The sequence below is a fragment of the Zosterops lateralis genome (genome assembly GCF_965231275.1).
Source record: "Zosterops lateralis genome assembly, chromosome: 11".
Lineage (NCBI taxonomy): Eukaryota > Metazoa > Chordata > Aves > Passeriformes > Zosteropidae > Zosterops > Zosterops lateralis.
The window spans coordinates 5,994,994-6,014,378 of NC_139771.1; the positions used below are offsets into that span (position 1 = coordinate 5,994,994).

General features: G+C 43.0%; 1 protein-coding gene across 2 annotated transcripts in view; it reads left to right on the forward strand.

Moving 5' to 3' along the window:
* SLC6A11 (solute carrier family 6 member 11) overlaps positions 1 to 16,391 on the forward strand; it is a 94,060-nt gene extending 77,669 nt beyond the window's left edge. For both annotated transcript variants that reach the window (XM_083869524.1, XM_083869525.1), the window contains 7 exons: positions 4,773 to 4,897; positions 6,884 to 6,996; positions 8,221 to 8,358; positions 10,703 to 10,805; positions 11,508 to 11,608; positions 12,907 to 13,077; positions 14,464 to 16,391. In XM_083869524.1, coding sequence (XP_083725650.1) covers positions 4,773 to 4,897; positions 6,884 to 6,996; positions 8,221 to 8,358; positions 10,703 to 10,805; positions 11,508 to 11,608; positions 12,907 to 13,077; positions 14,464 to 14,616 — 904 coding nt within the window. In that variant the 3' untranslated portion in view covers positions 14,617 to 16,391. The remainder of the gene's footprint in view (positions 1 to 4,772; positions 4,898 to 6,883; positions 6,997 to 8,220; positions 8,359 to 10,702; positions 10,806 to 11,507; positions 11,609 to 12,906; positions 13,078 to 14,463) is intronic.
* Positions 16,392 to 19,385: the final 2,994 nt, after the last annotated feature.

The window sequence follows — 19,385 nt, forward strand, 5'->3', positions numbered from 1 at the left end:
GCAATCCTCACAGTCTGATCCTAGTATTGGCATTTTTTGGTCTGTTTTACTCCTTTTTTTCCCCCTAAAAGAAAATTGCAGTGGCAAATAATGGCAAAAGGTATTTCAGTGGGAAAGTCTGAACTGCACCTGGGTCTTGGGAATTTCAGATTTAAGCCTGATTTAATTCATTAATGTGGGAAATGAATTGCAAAAGTCACTTCATGTCTTTGAATAGGAAATTAGTTTTTTATCATCACTGAAAAATATAAAAAAACAGTTCCTCCCTGAATGTCCCAGAGTTTGTATCCCAAGTGACTCCTCTGAGAAGGTGGGAGCCCTGGCAGTGCCACCAGCAGGCAGTGTTTCCCCACAGAGAATAACTCTGATTTTCATCCAGCTCAGAACCCCAAATCCACTCCCAAGTACAAGCCCAGGGTCAGCTCCCCTGTTCCCACTGTGGAGCAGGAGACAAAGGAATGATTTCACACATGGACAAAACTTTTAAAACCTGAGGATTTGTCCTTTGTCAAGTTTCTAGTCTAGGAGGAAAAGAGAAATGGGAATTTCTCAGCTGGGTCTTGAGGAACTCATAAGGGCAAGGAAGGGACTGGAGGGATGCCAGGGGCTCTGTGGGCTCAGAGAAGCTCCTTAAGGATGAATTTTCAGAAGTGTCCTGCCTGTCAGGCAGGGAGAGGAGAAGTGGTGCACATCTTGAATTATTCAGGTGATTGGCAGGAGTTTAATTTGGAAGAATGTGAAGTTTTCATAAAAATTTGAAGTTTTCCTTTCACTTGAAATCAGTCTGGGCTTCAGTCAGGCTCTGATGTCCTCCTGCCAAGGGTGCACATAAAAAAATCATGTTGTCCTTCCAATGCTGCCTGAGCATTTGTGTTTTAAAACTCATTGGTTTCACAAGCAAAGGATCCAGATCCCCCTCACAGTTCTAATTCCCATAGCAGAAAAAAATCCCCTGAACTACAGATCACTTCTGCCTATGGGATGAAAACCAGGAGTTGAGGGGTTGGTAGTGATGCCTTGGGCAGGCTGAGCTGAAACAGAGACTGGACAGAGCTGGAGAATAAAGTAGAGATTTATTGAAAGGCCTTTAGGATCCACCTTGGGCAGGACAAGAGCCTGGCCAGGGCTACACCCAAGGTGGACCCAAAATGGACACAAAATGGACCCAAAATGGTCACAAAGTGGTCACAAAATGGTCACAAAATGGACAAACGGTCATGAGGTCTCACACTTTTATAAGTTTTGGCCATTTGCATATTGGGGTTTAATTGTCCAGTCCCAGCTCCAGGCTATGAGGTCCCATCCTTCTTGTTCCTCCCTCCAGCCCAGCCTTGTTTGTGCTTTTGGGCCTGAAAGTTGTCCTTGGTGTGCAGCAGGAAAAGGATTTGTTTTGTGTCCCTGCTGTGTGCAGAGCTGAGTGATACTGACTGTGAGCTCAGAACTCACCCCTGGGCACCACAGAACCTGAAATACATGAAAGATAAAACTTAAGGTATCAGCAGATATCCTGCAGAGCCAAGGGAAGGGAAATTGGAAGTTAATTTTGTATGAGGGTCACCAGAGAAGTTGTGTTCAGTCTGGGGATGAAACCATCCAGCTCAGGTGGTGTCTCATAATATGAAGGTTGTGAGTTCGATCCTCACACAGGGCACCATTAAAATGTGAGGTTTTTATCTTCTTTTCTTTGGGTTAGAGCTGGGGTTAATACACGAGGGTCACAGTTTTGTGTTTGGACTGAGTGTTTATTAATTCTTATCTATAGCACAGCCTCAGGACTTGTGAGCTCTAGCTAACAAGGTAGAAAATGGATCCCTCTAACTCTTTCCAAGGTTATTTAAGTGCTAGTTACCCAATAATGAAATTACATCTATATTATTTATACTTTTAACCCGATAACTGACCACCCAAGGCTCACAATGCATGTTTTTTCACCTGATTAGCAAAAAAAAGCCACCCTAAAACCAAGAACAAAAAGGTAAACAAGAAGGACTTAGACAATGCCTTAAATCCTCCATATTGCCCCATATATATTACTGTATACTAAACCCTTAAACTCTGAGTTTTCCCCCTGTGACATCACACACTTCTATCCAAACTCCACCCCCACAATCCCAGTGCTGTCACTCAATTTTGGGAGCCTTTTCCATGGCCTCAGGTCAAATGTAGTACTTGCTTGAGGGTAAGTGTCTTCCAGCACAAAAAGCCTGAAATCCTCAGTGCCCAGGGCTCCAACAGTGGTGTTCTCTGAAAAGAACAGGAACCTCACCGGCTAGAGGGGAGGAAAAATCCCCTTTTTTCCCATTTCCTTGGAGAAATGTGTACTTACCCTGCAGATCATTTGCACTACAGTGGTTTGATGACTTCCCTGAGAGTGGAGATCCCTGGGATCCTCTTGTTCTGTGGAGTTGTCCTGTGGGCTCTGCCCCTGCTCCAGGAGGGAGCAGCAGACCCTGCCAGGAGCTCCAGCCTTTATCTCCCACTCAGGAAGCAGCAGCTCTCAGATCCCCTCAGAAGGGAATATCTTGTTCAGGCTGCATTTGAAGCAGGGAATTATCTAAACCAAATGTTACCTGAAGGAAACAGCCTGTGGTCAGTGGAGGCATCATCTGGCTGCATCCCTCCAAAGCAGGATCTCTCTTTTTCCCCTAGAGAATGAAAAAATTCATCTTTCTGACCTCTCTTATCCACAGGGTCTCCTCACACTCAGTTTTAATTTCTCGATGTTGAATTCACCGGTTCCTGAGGTGAGAGGGGTGGGGTGAGAGTCCCTCCAGAGCTCCTTGGAGCTGAAATTCACTGAGAAGGTCATGAAGGGGCTGATTTTTCATTGGTTTGTGCCTCTGCAAAGCACAAAGTGCTCCTCAATCCTTTATTTTGGATTGCTATTTTGCTTTAAAACATCTTAAATGTAGAACTGGCCTGGCTGGGCATATCCACAGAGAGAATTTCATATGAAAAGCAAATAAATAAAGGTTAGAATTGTATTTTCAGCAAGTATTTCACTGCAAATGAACAGTGTTAGAGAGACTCCAGGCATGAAAGAAGTGTGAACATCACTGCACTTGTCCATGTCTGAGTCTCCAATACAAATGGGAATATTCATCCGTTTTCATTGCTGGGCATATTTTAGCAATTTGTAGATGTTGTGCCACAGATATTATTTTTCACTCTGAAATTGTTGTGAAAACATAAAACCTTCCAAAATAATGGCTAAAATTGAATGGCTAAAATTGAATGGCTAAAATTAAATAGTTAAAAATAAGTTAAAATAGTTAAAATTAAGTGTAGCTGAGGTGATGAGAGGGAACCAGAGGCTGAGCTGATCCTTGGCTGTGCAGCTGAGGAGTGTCGAGGTGCTCCCTGCCAGGGGAATGTGTGTGCTGGTGCTCAGGTGAGCCCCAGGGGTGGCAGAAGAGCTTTGGACAGATGTGGGAGACACTGCAGGGCTGATCAGTGAAGGAACAAGATGCTGAAACTGCTCACCTCACTCTGAGCTCCAAAAAGTGATGAGATTTATGTTACAGCATAAAAACACTAAATGAGACAAAGAGCAAAGCAGGGAGATTAGCAGAGAGGTTTTGAGGGAATAATTGCTAGGGCTTTGAAGTGGGAATTGTCTCTGATTCTCAACAGCAAATCTGTGGCAAAGATGTGATCCTTTACCATATTATTGAAGCTGTGAAGTCAGAACCTGCTGGATTTTACAAGGCCCTGTCTGCTTATTGATAACTTGCACAAAAAATTGCTTCAGAGCCGCAGTGGGCTGGGGATAAAACAAATTAAGGGATGGGCTTGGTTGTAGTGACAAGGCTCCAGGCTTGCCTTGTGTTTCAGTGGGTTAGAACCCTAATTTCCCTCAGACATCTGGGTTAGATTATCACTTTCTCAAGTACACAGCTGTCTCTTGTGGCAAACAGTCTCCAAGGAGTGGCTGTCAGCATAAATCATCACTGCCTCATCATCTGTCACCCCTGGAGAGCTGTCAGAGCAGCATGGACAACAATATTTCCCTGGGCTCTGGGGGAAATCACACCTTTCTGCAAGAGGATCTTCTCTTTCTTTTAAAGTGATTTACTCTTGTGACATTTCCAGGCTGGGCAAAGAAACCCTTCTTCACCTTGGCCTCGTCCTTGTCGTGGTTTGAGGTGTGGGGTGGGTTTGCCTGAGAGATCTCTGGCCCTGCACTGCCTTGGCCTCTTTTAAGACACATTTTTAGGCATGCACACACTTCCAGATTATCTACAGTGCTTTTCATTCCCTCAGCCTCTTAAACGTGTCTAGAAACCAAAGTGCAGCTGTACTTTGCATGGATGTATTTTGCCAATGTTCTTTGACAGGGATAGAAGGAGCTAAGATCTGACCACAGGAATTTTTCTTCCCCCCCCCACAGGAAACAAATATTACCATTTTTATAAGAGTTTATTAATGAGTTCATACCCTCTGGAATCTATTAGTATAATTATCATGGAGAAATTGTTCTTAACCATTATTACATGTTCTTGCAGAGTTCGACATGTTTTTTAAAGACTTTACAGGAAAACAACAAGTGACTTGCAACAGGTTTGCAAGGTAAAACACAAGAAAGGATATTCTGGTGGTGTCCTCCTCATTCCTGGTTGCTCTCAGGGATAATTTGAGTTGGGACTTTACTGTTAATGAACAATTTGCTTTCCATTCCTGCAGCCCAGGGCTCTGTCAGTCCTCTGGCTCAGCGGATGAAAGAAACTCCAGCTCTGGAGATCAACTGCAGTGTTTTTTATTTATATTTTCAGAGACTGCATCATGCTCTGCTGCTTGAACAGTGGCACAAGCTTTGTTGCTGGTTTTGCTATCTTTTCAGTTCTTGGATTTATGGCTTATGAACAAGGCGTGCCCATTGCAGAAGTTGCAGAATCAGGTAAGATCCAAAAAGCAGATTTCTGAATTAACAAAAAATGCCCAGAGGATGTGGTCAGAGTTCACATCTGTAGATGAGATGACTCAATGGAATAACTGCTGCAGGAAGAGTTCTGAACTAGTTTTGTGGCTGTGCATTTGTATGTGAAAAATATGGATGTTGTAGTGCATAGAACCAAATTCATGAATTCAAGGAGCCCCTGCTGCACAACTTCATTGCAGCTGAGCATCCAGAATGTTGTTTAGCAGAGATAAACTCAGTTGTGTTAATCCTCATCTGCATTCCAGCTTCTTTCAATCAGACTGCAATCCACAAATGTTTGTTCCTTCTGGAACAAAAGGAAATAAAAAAGGATATTAAAGAAGAAAAAGCTGCAGCTGTTAAAATGAGAATCCAGACAGGCACACAGGCCCAGATTCATGAAAAATTAACTATCCACAACCACCTAAATTAAAATCTAAAATTCTCAGTCTTCAGGGTTCCAATGCAATAGAGCTGGGCATCCAATGGAAGTTACCTCACACCTTTGTTGCTGTAACATCCTCAAGAAGAAGAAAAAGAGCAAGAGGCTGCCCAGAAAAAAACCCAAAACAAATGCAATGAACTTAGCTGTGCTGTTGAGGAGGAGAAATTACTCTAATGGAGTTAATCCCAAGAAAAATGCAAAAGAAGCAGGGTTTCACTGATGCTCTCATGGAAAACAATTATCTTTTCCTAAATCCCTCCATACAACTGGCTTGCACTTCATTATAGCAGCTTGTAAATGCTGCTGTAAATGAAGAAGCAGCAGCGTGTGACAGGTCTGCACTGAAGTTATTGCAGCAGGAGCACACAGTTCTTTATTGGCTGGGAGAGAACCTTTGTGCCCCCTTTTAAATCTGGCTGGCTTCATAAAAACCAGCTGATAAATAAAACCAGAAAATTGTGAGCAAGGTGAGAACGTATCTGAGCAGATCTGAGAAGTTACCAGTGCTGTTACAAAAACGTTCTGTTTTGAGTATTTCTCTAAATATGTAGCCATAGCAGTAGCACCCAAAAAAACACAGAGCAGGATGGGAAGCAACGTTTGCCTTGCACCAGGTTAGGGAAAAAATAAAGACTCCAGGATACCTTCCTAAGTTATATAAGGCAATCACAGGAGCACAGGGTATGATTTATTCAGGGATGTTTGCAGTGCTGCACATCCACACAAAAAAAGGGGAACATAAAGCACTGGTGGTGCTGTAGGACACAAAAGAAAGACTCCAAATATTTCAGAAGGCAAAGAGCATAGAAAAAGCAGACTTTATTTTTTAATTCTTACTATCTTTTATAAGGTGTTCCCATAGAGATTGAACATGGTTGATGAATAGGAATGACACCTCTCTGATCCCATGGGTTAAACCAGAGAAACAGCAAAACACCACCTGGAGAATGATTGTTTTGAGAAAGGAGAGTTGTTTGCCAAGATTGTTTTGAGAAGGAACTTTCTTGAGAAATTTTTCCTTGGGAAAAAGTCAGCAGCTGCCAGCAGGCTGAAATCTCTCAGACCCACACACTGGGATGTCTGAAGAGAAGCTGAGCATCCTTTAGCCAGGATTCAGGCAGGGCTGTGCCATTTCTGATAAGCCTCATCACCACTTGTTTAGGCTATGTGAGATGTAGAGTTTGTCAAGGTGTTCAGTGTTGGGTTCAGTTCCTCTCATCTGCCAGGACAGAAGAATCAGCTTGTGGTGGGCAGACCTTGACCAGCAGCTGAGCACCCACACTGCTCCCAGTCCCTCAGCTCCCACAGTGGGATGGGGAAGGGAGCAGGAAAAGTGAGAAAATGGGTGTGTCCAGATAAAAGATTCTGATGAGTGATGCTGAGTGAGCCTGCTCAGCCAGAGCCATCCTTTTGGTGTCAGCAGTGCTGCTCTCCCACAGCTCAGGCTGCTCTGCAGGAACTGAACTCCATCTCAAACTCCCCCACGAGTATAAACTTTGCACTTCTTTATTCCCTTTCAGGACCAGGACTTGCATTCATTGCTTACCCTAAAGCTGTCACCATGATGCCTCTGTCTCCTCTGTGGGCAGCTCTGTTCTTCATGATGCTCATCTTCCTGGGCTTGGACAGTCAGGTATGAAACAAGCCCCATCCCCATGATCTTTTAGCCTCCCCAAAAGGTGGAAATCCCACCTAAACAGCATCAGCCTGATGAAAGACTAACCCCTAACTTAATTCTTTGCTATTTTAAATCTTAGTTGTGATGCTGGATATTCCTTCACAATTCACAGCAAAGGCCAGTTCAGCCTGACTCCAGCTTTCATTATTAACATGGAAATCAGTCTGAACTTCATCAGGGCTGATTAAAATTCACGCTTCACTAAAACACCAGCCCATTTTTAAAGCAGTGAATTTTGAAGCTGAACGTCAGATAGTGATCATGTAATTTTCTATGGTGTATTTTTACTGCAGAATACCAGAGCAAGGAATGTTCAGTCATATCCTGCAGCAAAGGGGCAGCAAAAGTCGTTGTCCCTGTGTGACTGTAAAAATTGCAAGAGCTGCTTGAATAAAAATATGAAGTGCCTGGGATTTTTAGCATGCAGCTCAGCCCTGGGCATGACTGGGTTCAGAAAGTTTGTGATTCTAAAGCTCAGCAGTGCTTGTTCTGCATGACATTTCCAATCATTAAACTTAATGCTCAAATAACTGCTCTTTTTAATTATCCAACAGGTTCTTAAAAGTCTTTTTTTTTTTTTTTTTTTTTAATTGAGCAGTTCCTGGATTCTTGACTATTCCACTGTGTATTTTGGGGCCTGAGTCAGAAGCTCAGGTCTTTTGCTTTTTTTGCTGTTTGAAGACACTGAACATGTTCCTGCCCTCCTTTGTTACAAGTACCTGGCTTGGACACTCAACAGCTCTGGGGAACTTCTCTCTTCTGGTAAATGGAGAGAACTTCCCCCAAGCCCTGCTGCTCATTTAGCAGGTTGGAGGACTCATGGCAAAACTGGCAAAAATGCCTGGAGGGACATGATCCCATGAAGGGTTTGTACATTATTTAATTCCCATTCAGGCCACATTTGAAAGGTTTAATTTTCATTTAATCCACCTGCTTCAGGGAAAATGAAGTCTGGGATAATATTAGAGGATCCAACTGCCTGAATTTGGTGGAAATCCAAAACTTTGGATGTTTTCATTCGGAGATGTTGCTCTCAGATTGAGCTTATGGAGCCTCCCCAGGGATCACCCACCCTCTGTGATGAAAAGACAGGAGGATATTTCAGGTGTTAGGTGGCAAATCCCAACCCTGGCAGCAGAGGAGATGGATTTCATGGCTCTCTGCTGTGCTCTGTTGCAGTTTGTGTGTGTGGAAAGCATCGTGACCGCCGTGGTGGACATGTACCCCAAGGTGTTCCGCAGGGGCTACAGGAGGGAGCTGCTCATCCTCGGCCTCTCCATCGTCTCCTACTTCCTGGGCCTCATCATGTTAACTGAGGTAAGGGCTGCCTGCCCCAGGGGAAAAGGATTTGTGGTCATAATCTGTCGCTGTAGGACATGAAAGACTCCAAATATTTCAGAAGGCAAAGAGCACAGAAAAAAAGGCTTTATTATCTAATTCTTACTACCTTTTATAAGGTGTTCCCATCCAGACTGAACATGGTTGGTGAATAGGAACGACACCTCTCTGATCCCATGGGTTAAACCAGAGAAACAGCAAAACACCACCTGCAGAAAGATTGTTCTGAGAAAGGAGAGTTGTTTGCCAAGATTGTTTTGAGAAGAAGCTTTCTTGAGAAATTTCTCCTTGGGAAAAAGTCAGCAACTGCCAGCAGGCTGAAATCTCTCAGACCACAATAATCAGCAGATAAAGCACAAGAATCTTTGCGCCACAGAGAAATTTCCCCATCAGGATCTTTGCCATAGAGAAATTTCCCCATCAGGAATGTGACAATGAAATGCTTGAGACACTGTTCTCAGGTCCTGTGTGACATCTGAAATGGGAAAAGCAGCCTTGTTTTATCAGCTGAGCTCAGGAAATATTTTCATCAAAAATACACAGCACAGGCAAGGAAATTCCAGCTACACACCCTGATCACGGTTTCTGCTTGTTCCTGGGCAGGAACAACCATGTTTTGAATGGAAAGAACAATGAAGAAGATGAAGTAAAAAGAGAAAATTAAACCATCTTTAGTTTCCAGATCACCAGCCATGTCAATCAGTGCAGCCAATCTCTGATCAGAAACTTTTGCATCCCTCCCAACTTGGAATAATCTGGAACTTGAATATTTAATTACACTTATCAAATCTCCCTCTCTGATAAGAGATATGATGCTCTGTGTGAAATCATGCATTGAACAGAAATTTTATATACTTATATAGTTTATATTTACCTGTAAGTCATTCTTCTTCTCAGAGAAATAAATCATCTTTGCCATGTAAAATGGGAAATTTTGGAATAACCTCTGCAGAATGCATGAGTGGAGCAGAGCACTGAGAGACATTATCAAAATATACAGGCTAAAAGAAATATAAAAATGAAGAGTGATATTCCTCCAAACTACAGCAATATCCTTGCAGGAGTTTTGTTGTCTTAGTTGGTTGATTTCTAAATTTGTATTTTGCTCAGGTATTTGCTGAGCCTCACCATGATGACTTGGCAATAGAAATTTAATTTTCTCTCTATTTTTAGGATTCTCTTCCATCTGCAGAAAGTTGTCTGAGATGTAATGGTTCACATGAGCTCCCCAAACACAACTAAATTCCAACTGAGGGGCCCATCTCAAGCCCTTTCCTTCCTTAGAATTCCTTTCCATTGAAATGCTCTCTTGTGGACTCCTCCTTGTAATTTCAATATTAAAGGCAGATGTGAGAAATTATTAAATGTCTCACAAAAAAAAGTGTAATATTATCCATATAATTTTAATTATTTTAATCGTAATGCTATTGATTGGGTGATTCTTATTTCTTTTTCTTTGTGACAAATAATAAAGACTTTTTTTTTTAGTTATATGGCTTAAACTCTGTGAGGTGCATTCACACTTCTTAGTTCACTGGGCTCATTTTGTGGTCCCTCCACCATCAGAAAGGGGTTTTGGTAGCTACACATTTTACCTCCGTTCCCCACATTTTAATTACGTATTTTACATATTAAGAACACAGACACAGAACCAGGATCTGGAGCTCAGGGGCACCTGGGAATATATACAGCTTGATGTAATAATAAAAGGAGGGAAAAGCAGGGAGATGGGAGAGCATTTTTGGGAAAAAAAAAAATCAAATTTACTTCTCTCTACTCCAGATTTACCACCCTGAAGGAAGTGCAGAGTAAAAACAAACAAACAAACAAACAAACAAACAAAAACCACCCACCACCAAAAAAACCCAAAAAACAACAAGAAATGAATATTCTTTGTTCAAGAAGGAACCAGCTTGAGCAGGAAGTTTGCCAGGGAGTCAACAGCTTTACAGCATAATTAAAACAGATTTGCTATGAAATATTCCTGTCGCAGTTACGACATGAAAGAATGATACTCACCCGTCACGTTGAGAGTGAGGAAAGAAGGATTTTATTTTGGAATCTCAGCTTATATAGTTTTTGGGATTTGGTCAAGGACTGGGAGATGAGAGGAACACCCCTCTGACCCCACTGGTCAAACCAGCAGCCCATCACAGAGAGGAATGAGAAAACAATCTACTTTGTTTATGTTAAATGTGTGCAAAACTCTAGTAGAGAGTTGTAGAACTATGTAAACAAGATCAGAAGGCTGAAAATCAAGGTGACATATTTCCACTGGTGCCATCCCAATATTTTTTTCCCCTTTTCCTGTTTTCTCTTCCAGGGTGGGATGTATGTCTTCCAGCTCTTTGACTCCTATGCAGCCAGTGGGATGTGCCTGCTCTTTGTGGCCATATTTGAGTGTGTCTGCATAGGCTGGGTGTATGGTGAGTGATAAAAATGGCTCTGTTTTCCTTATCAAACTTCTCTATCTGCATATAAAAGCCAAGTGAGAACCTTGTACCTCTATGGAATGGGACCCTCCATGTTCCCATGCCACCCAGAAAAGTCATAAATGTCTTTTTCTCCACAAAGATGCACACCCTGGATAATTTCAGTTTGTAAAACAACACAGAACTGCAGATCTCATGTGCCCAGCTATCCTTGGGTTCACACATGAGCTTGTAGCATCTAAATATATTTATATATAAAATAAATACTCTCTCACTGGGGTTGTTTACAACCTGATCCCACAACTAAGAGAACAAACCAACTAAGCAGAATATATTAGGTTTATTCTTGCTTTGAAGGAAAGCAAAACTCAGAGTGTGGAGGAAAAAGGAGAGTAATACTAAATGAAATGTTAATATCTTTGTGCCACACTAATCAAATCTCCCTCTCTGATAAGAGATACATTGATCTGATATGAGCTGGATGAAATTGAACAGCAGTTTTTATAGCACAGTAATTTTCTATCAACCTCTGCCACCAGCACAGGGCAGATGGCAGGGAGGAATTTGCCAGGGAAAGAGGAGCAGCTTCAGCCTTTCCAGCTCAGTCTGTGCTTTCTCTTCACTGCTGTAAATCCTGACCTGGACAGCCCCTTCCATGTCCTCTCTACATCTGCTTTCCCTTTGTTTTTTGGGCAGGCAGCAATCGCTTTTATGAGAACATTGAAGACATGATTGGGTACAAACCTGTGTCGTTGATTAAGTGGTGCTGGATGGTGCTAACTCCAGGTATTTGTGCAGTAAGTACAGAATGTCCAAATAATTTGTTTTAGGTATAGAGAGGGGTTTCTGTACATGTTTTATTTGTAAATAATTTTGCTGCTGCTAAGAGTTGAGAAAAAAAGCCTCTTGATTTGTAGCATGTATTTCAAATAATCTGTAGGATCTATAAAAGCTGTTAAATATTCTGTGAAAAATCTTAGTATGTACAATCAAAGGAACAGAAATAATGCCAGGGCCCTAAATAAACATTTGCCAGAACAAGAGAGGTGTTTTTTCCCTGTAGTAAGAGAGGTGTTTTTTCCCTGTAGTTGGTGGACCTTGTGTGCCAACACACAGCCCTAGCTCCTCCAGACTTGTGCTGAGCCCTTTGCTGCTTTCTCCTCCTTTCTCCTCTCTCTTTGGAGGGAGTGGACATTTTCCAGAGGAGACATTTTTTTTACTTTTAAAAGTAGTAGGAGGGGCCAAAAGCCCATCCCACAGGCATGAAGTGGGGGAAGGAAGCTGTTGCCAGCTCTGCAGATCCATGGCAGTGTCACAGGGACAACATTCCAAAAGCAGCATGATCTGACTGCCCTGAAAATTGAGGATTAGATGCCAACACCCCTTCCAGCTGTGTAATACTCCAGTGATGGCAACTGCAAACCACAGGAGCTGGGGTACCTTGACATCCAGGCTCCCATTTGCAAACTTAGGAAAATTCCTGACTCATTTGCACCAAATCTGAAATGACCTCTATACCATTTGCTCTTGTTTCACCACTTTGGAGAAAATTACATTGTAATTTTTCTCTATTTCCTATATCCAAATGGTCCAAGCTGGTCAATTAGAAATTTAGACAGGTTTTGTTGGGTTTTTTTTAGGGTTTTTGGCAGGATGAAAGCATTGGCCTGCAAAACTGCAGGTACACCCAGTGGATTAAAGCAACTTCAAAAATCTTGGCTTTCCTTTTTCATCCTGACAGGCTGGAGAAAACTCAGCTCAGTGTTACTTAATCACAGCTTGTTCACTGTAGCAAAACTTTATCTTTCCTGCCCAGGTGCTGTTTGCCATCAAAGTGCAGGGTTTGTTGTCATCAAGAGGTAAATAGGATTAAACTTGAAAGGTTGCTGGTTTCTGCAGGAGCCTCTGAGATGTGTTATTTAAGCTGTACAGCAAAGAGGATGCTGCTGGTGGGTTTTTTTTCTCTCTGGGTGAAGAGCTTCCCTCTGCTCTCCCTCCTCAGGGAGCCTGGCTTGGTCTAAACACTCGGCCAAATCCTTGTTACATACACAGACTTTTCCCAAATACCTTTAAATAATATCTCTGCTTCTTCCAGGGAATCTTCATCTTTTTCCTGGTGAAATACAAGCCCCTGAAATACAACAACGTGTACATCTACCCTGACTGGGGCTACGGCATCGGGTGGATGATGGCACTGTCCTCCATGGTCTGCATCCCACTGTGGATCTGCATCAAGCTCTGGAAGACAGAAGGCACCTTCATGGAGGTGAGAGATCTCTGCAGATCAGTGGTGCTGGAAAAAGGGCTGGGAAAGGGGTGGGAGTACTCGCCTCCATCCTTTAATCATGACAGCAGTGCCACATCTCTGTTCTCCCCGGGCTTGGGCTCTCAGTAGCTGCTGGAAAGGGAATTCTGAACCTTCTCTGGTTCATTCTGAATTCCTGTTGGAATACATTTTTCCTGCCAGTAGTAAACAAACAAAAACTACTGGTTTAAGGCGTTCTGTCCCAGCAAAATTTGTAGCTTAAAACATCCATCATATCACCCAAATCCCTCAAAGTTTGTACCAGCCATTCCCTCAGGCCATTTTTTTTTGTGCTGCCAGGATTTTCTCCAGGAGCTGGGTTGCCCAAATTCCCATTTTCTGGACATTTTTTCCTAATTTCTCTATTTTTAGAGATATTCCTAATATCTCTAATTTTTCCTAAGTTCTCTAAATGAGAAATTCTGTCAAATAAAGAGATTCAGTGGAATTTTCTGACATCTGGTGTCAGGTTAGCTCAGGTCTAGGCTGAGGTTATGATCAAATTTAAACTTGGAAGGTTGCTCATTTCTGTGGGAGCTCTGAAGAAAGGCAGCAAAGGAATCAAGAGTAGAAGAAACAAAAATACAAACCTTACAGAGCCATTTGGGATTTCAACATTGCAGAAAAGTCTCATTTTGTCCATGTTGCAAAGACTCCATTCAGCTGATTGAACACAGCCTGGAGACTGCCTGGGAAATCCTTCCTGGGTATATAAACCAAAAGAATTGCCATGATTTATTTGTCTCAGAGAGTAAAAAAAAAAGAAGCCTGCAGAAATCTAAACATTAAATATCTCCTCAGTGCACCAGCCCCACCTGTCCCTGCAGGTGAGCAGATTTGCTGCAGCTGCAGCACTGCAGACAGGTTGTTATCTTTTCCCTGCCAGGAGGACAAGAGGATTGTTTAATTCACAGCTGGGAGCTCCTTGGGAAGCCAACTTCCTGCTGTGAGCAGCAGCCTTGCTGTGGATGTCATTGCTAGAAAAGAGAAAGTATATTTTTCTTCACCACAGCTCAATGCACCTTGGCTGTCTCTGGTTGAGTTGCTTTTTTCACTGGACATCATTGATGATAAAATGAGAAACAAAATGTACCTGTAGAGCAGACACAGTGCTGAATGTCTTCATCAAAGGGGGTGGTTTAATCGGCATAAAAATTCACTTTGGTTTGAGCTTTGCCTTCTTTGGTCTGGGGAGATTTATCCAGAATTGTGCAGCCTTCAGGTCTGAGGGGAAATAAACAAGAAGCATACATGCAGGAGAAAAGCCTTTTATAATCACTCTGTTAAAGAGATCTGTGCCTGTGACCAAGAAAAACGTAATGATTTCCAATTTCTCCAATTTTCTAGAAATTCAGGAAGTTGATTACACCTAGCTCAGACCTGAAAATGCGGGGCAAGCTGGGAGGAGGAGCCTACATTGCAGCAATAAATGACTGCGATGCCAAACTGAAAGGAGATGGCACCATTTCCACCATCACAGAAAAGGAGACACATTTCTGAATGAACTTTTTTCCTCTGTTGTTTTATTTTTTTCTTTTTTTTGTATAAAGAAATAAATAAATTCACTTAATTATAGAGGCTGGCTTGTTTTGCACAGAATTTTATTAACCAGTTAATTTTAAAGCGAAAATTGTATACTTGTTTAAAAAGTGATTTTTTAAAAATTACTCTATCCATAATGATTCTGTAAAAGCAAAAGAAATAGCATTATGTGGTCTGTTAGTGATGACTTCTTGTAATTTGGTGATTCCAGTCAATGTTTTTATTTTTTAGACTTTAGAGGGACATGTATAATGTGCTGTAAAACTTTTCTACTTTGATTTGTGGCGGGTGTAACGTTGTATAGACCTTCTAACCTGTAAGCATTTCAGACCATTCCAGCTGTCCATGTGTGTATATAAAGGGCACCAGCCTGTCCTGTGGTTTGCTGGGGAAGAAATCTCCTTTGCAGGGCGAGTCTGGTGACACCGACGGCGCCTCAGCTGCTCCCACCTCCTTCCCGCCACCCTCCACTGGCTTCAAAAGGGCTGGAAATGTGGAATGGGCTCATCCTGAGCCACTGGTTTCCTGGAGATTGGACAGAGGCTGGTTCTGAAGGGCTCTGAATTTTGCTGCTGTAAGTTCCTGGTCTCTGAGGGGATGTGCTCCTCAGGAGACCTCCCAAACTTTTCCATTTCCCTCCATGGGTGGCTGCTCCTGAATTGTGGCTGGCACTTCCCACTCCCTGGAGTGACCCGTGTTTGTTTGTGCTCCTACAGCAGGAGATATGGGTTATTTCACAGAGCTGGAGGTGTTCTGAGGGGGAAAGAGCAGGTTCAGGACTCTCTCTGTCTGTACAACAACTCATTCCCCTCCAAAGGAACCCAGGATCCTACAATGCCAATGTGTAGCATTACACAGCTCCTCTGCTGGCACAGCCTGGGGCTTTGGGGTGTCCTGTGCAGGGCCAGGAGCTGGTCTGGATGATCCTTCTGACTCAGGGCCTTCTGACTCCTCTTCAAGGTCCTTTCCAGGTCCCCTCAGATCAGGCACCGACTCCTCTGCCAGGGATGGGATCGAGGCTTGGACTGAAGTCAGAGCAGGAGTTTCTTTAGCAGAAGGTTAGAGTATGTCCTTTATCTCTGCAGGAGTCCCAGCAGGTCATTTCTATGTGGTGATGGGAAGGGATTCACACAGGGGTGAGGGAGCAGTGCTGGGTGTGTCACCTCAAGCCTTGGTCTGGATGGACTCCCTGGTTTAAAGCTGATTTTGCATGTGGATGCAGCTGCTGGATGGTTGTTCCAGGAGGTGTGCAGATACCCCAGAATCAAACCCCTAAACTCTGCCTTAGGATGTGGGTTTTTTACCTGGTAATATTCCAAACACTATTATTTGTTCTGGATTTTTTTTCTTGGCCTGTTTTTGTTATTTGATGGTTGTGTGAGAAACCTGTGGAGGAACAGCATTGTGCACTGCACAGGATTTGAGGGGAGAGACAAGAGACAGCCCAGAAGAAATGTCACAAAACCTGCTGCCTTCTCTGCAACTCCAACCCACCGGAGCTCAGACACAGCACCTGGAGTTGTTTAGGAACAGAAATGGCTCCTGACCTTCTCCCAAGGAAATATTTCCCTAATAGTCACTAAATATACCTTAATATTAGCTTGAACTGTACCTGCAGTCAGCACTTCTCTGAGCTCTTGCTGTTACTTCTTTAAAAAAAAAGCATTTTTATGGAACTGTTTTGTCTCAAATCACTTCATTAAATCTAATAGAGCCATTTCATTTTTACTTTATCTTGTTTGTAGGGGTTTATTTTGTGTGTGGCAAGGTGGAAGCCCAGCAGAGGACTTCAAACCCTGAAGGTCCTGTTTGCATGTCTCCATTGTGAGGTGCTTGGGGCAGGACATTTGGAAGAAAACTGGATTTAGGAGGGCACAGAACCATCATTTCATGCCTCTCTCAGAGGGAGCCAAAAATTTCCATGGGAAAACAGCACTGAGAGAGAAATGTTCCCAGAATTGAAGCCACAGGTTGATTTATGTACAATTGAATTGACACTGACACTCCAAAATCAAGGAATTCACATATTTGGAAGTCACAGCAAGTCAGGAATATTTTAGGAAATACCTAAAATATTTTTTATTTCAGGTAATTCCTAAAATATCAGGAAATTCACAAAATTTATTTCCTAAAATACCAGGAAATGTTGCCGGGCTGCAGAACCAAGGCCCAAAAGCCACACATGGGTCTTGGGGTGGTTGATAGTCCCTCTCAGGGAGAATTTGGTGAAGATATTTTGTGGTCAGTGAAGGGAGATGCACCTTTAGGTGATGCTTGGCCTTGACTTCAGGACTCATGAGGACCTTTAGGTTGTGCTTGGCCTGGATTTAGTGCCATTCCCTCAGCACTGAGCATTCTGAGGGGGCACCACGAGGTGCAGCCCCAGCTCTTGGGGCCCTCCATGGGCACAAAGTGACCCCACAGGGCACAAGCAGCCCTTGGGACCCCTCAGGGTTTTGGGCACCCCAGATGGGACAGGAAACTCCTTGGAGGGGCTCCCTAGAACAGAGGCTGGGGAAGGTTAAAGAGAATAAAGTGAGGATTTATTGAAGGCCTTCAACAGGCTCACCTTGGGCAGTCAGAGGCTGCACCCAGCACGAGGTTTTCACACAATTGTCAGTTTGGTCCATTTACATATCAGGGGTTAATCCTCCAGTTACAGCTTCAGGTAATGAAGTCATTGACCCTCAGTTTGCTCCTCCCCAATTCATTTTTATTTGTACTTTTCGTGGCTTGAGGCAGTGAGGTGTCCTTGAGTTCCAGGCCTGGAGAGGAATTGTTTTGTCTGACCAAAACCTGAAGAGAGTAACTAACACTCCATATGGAGTTCAGAGTTCTGCACTAATGCAATACAGGATTTGAAAAATACAAAAGCTGAGATCCTAAGGCATCACTGGGATCGGGATAAACGCTGCTGTAGGAGATAAAACATGTTCCCTGTGGCTTGTGTGAGTCCTTTGGAGCCATGTCCTCGTCCAGGCCCTCGGGAAGGCTCGTGCTGCTGTGAACATTTCACCCGTGATTTGTGCAGGGCTGGCTGTGCTCTAAAGCATCCCTGGTGTTACTGCTGTGCTGTGCTCTGTGTGCTCCTAATATCTCACTTGTTTAACACTTTACTGATTTAAAAAAAAAAAAAATTGTTGTTTTATTTCTTTTTGCGGGAAGGGGAGTGGGAGGGTAAATTTCCTAATTGTGTATGGGGTTTTTTTGAAACAATATGAGGGGGAAATGTAAAGAAAACCAGCTCTTATGTGATGATTTTTTTTTTATGAGGTAGGAACAAACTGCCCTTTTCTGAAATATTTGCAGAATTATTAAAAATAATGCAATAAAAATGAACAACCACTAAAGGTTTATGTAACATTTTACACAAAGAAAGATTCTGTTTGGTTTTGAAGGGCAAAAAATTTTGTCTTACTTACTTTGTTCTCAAAAATTAAAGGAAATGGGCGAACCCCATTCTGTGTATTTTAGTTTATATCGATGTATTTCACATGACACTCCCCTCACAAATGAAATAATCACAATTTCTCTGGTAGAGCAGACAAATGTCCCTTGATGTGAAGTGGGGGATTGACAAACAAGAGGAGGTTTAGCAATTTGTTCAAGGCCATGCAGCAAATCTGGGGCTGAGAGAAACTGAAGTTCCCAGAGGTCACAACTTCATGTCACTGTTATGAAATATAAGTATCTAAATATCTATATAAAATATTAAAGAATATAGAGAATATATAAATAAATATAAATAATATTATATATATCTTTTATATATTAATATATAATAAATTTATAAAATAAAATATATTAATATAAATAAAGATATATAAGAAAATATATAAATATAAAATATAAATAAAAATTAATATATAAAAATATAAATATGGGTAAATATAGATAAAAATATAGAGCATAAGCAAATGTAAATATAAATAAAGATTATAAATATAAATAATATGAATATCAACAAAAGTGCAGGCCAGCCAGCACTTTCCTGCTGCTGCCCCTTCTCTCACACTCATGGCTGTTTTTGCTGGGGCCCCTTTGTGTCTCTGGCAGGGTCAGAGCCATGCAGGGAGTGTCCTCAGGAGCTGCTGGGGATGAAATCCCTGCCCAAGCCAAGCTCCCCGTGCCTCCAGCTCCCTGCCCAGACAGATGCTGGTGCTGGAGGGAGATGCCACAGGGAGGGAATTGCATCGTCCAGCTGCTGAATTGGAATAACCTCTTGGCCACAGCCTCACTGCCAGCCTGGGCTCTGTCCCCACAATGATCTTCTGTGCTCTGATTTTATGCTTTTATGCTCTTCTGGGTGCCTGGAGTGTTCGGCTCTGGGGCCTCCAGCACAAAAAGGATGTGGAGCTGTTGGAATGAGTCAAAAGGAGGCCACAAAAGTGATGGAAGGGCTGGACCCCTCTGCTCTGGAGCCAGGCTGGGAGAGCTGGGAATGTTCACCCGGAGAGAAGCTGCAGGGAGAGCTCAGAGCCCCTGGCAGGGCCTAAAGGGGCTCCAGGAGAGCTGGGGAGGGACTGGGGACAGGGGATGGAGGGACAGGACACAGGGAATGGCTTCACACCAGCAGGAAACAGGTTTAGATTGGGTATTGGGAAGAAATCCTCGTGACGGGGGCAGGCCCTGGCACAGGTGCCCAGAGCAGCTGTGGCTGCCCCTGGATCCCTGGCAGTGCCCAAGGCCAGGCTGGACACTGGGGCTTGGAGCAGCCTGGGATGGTG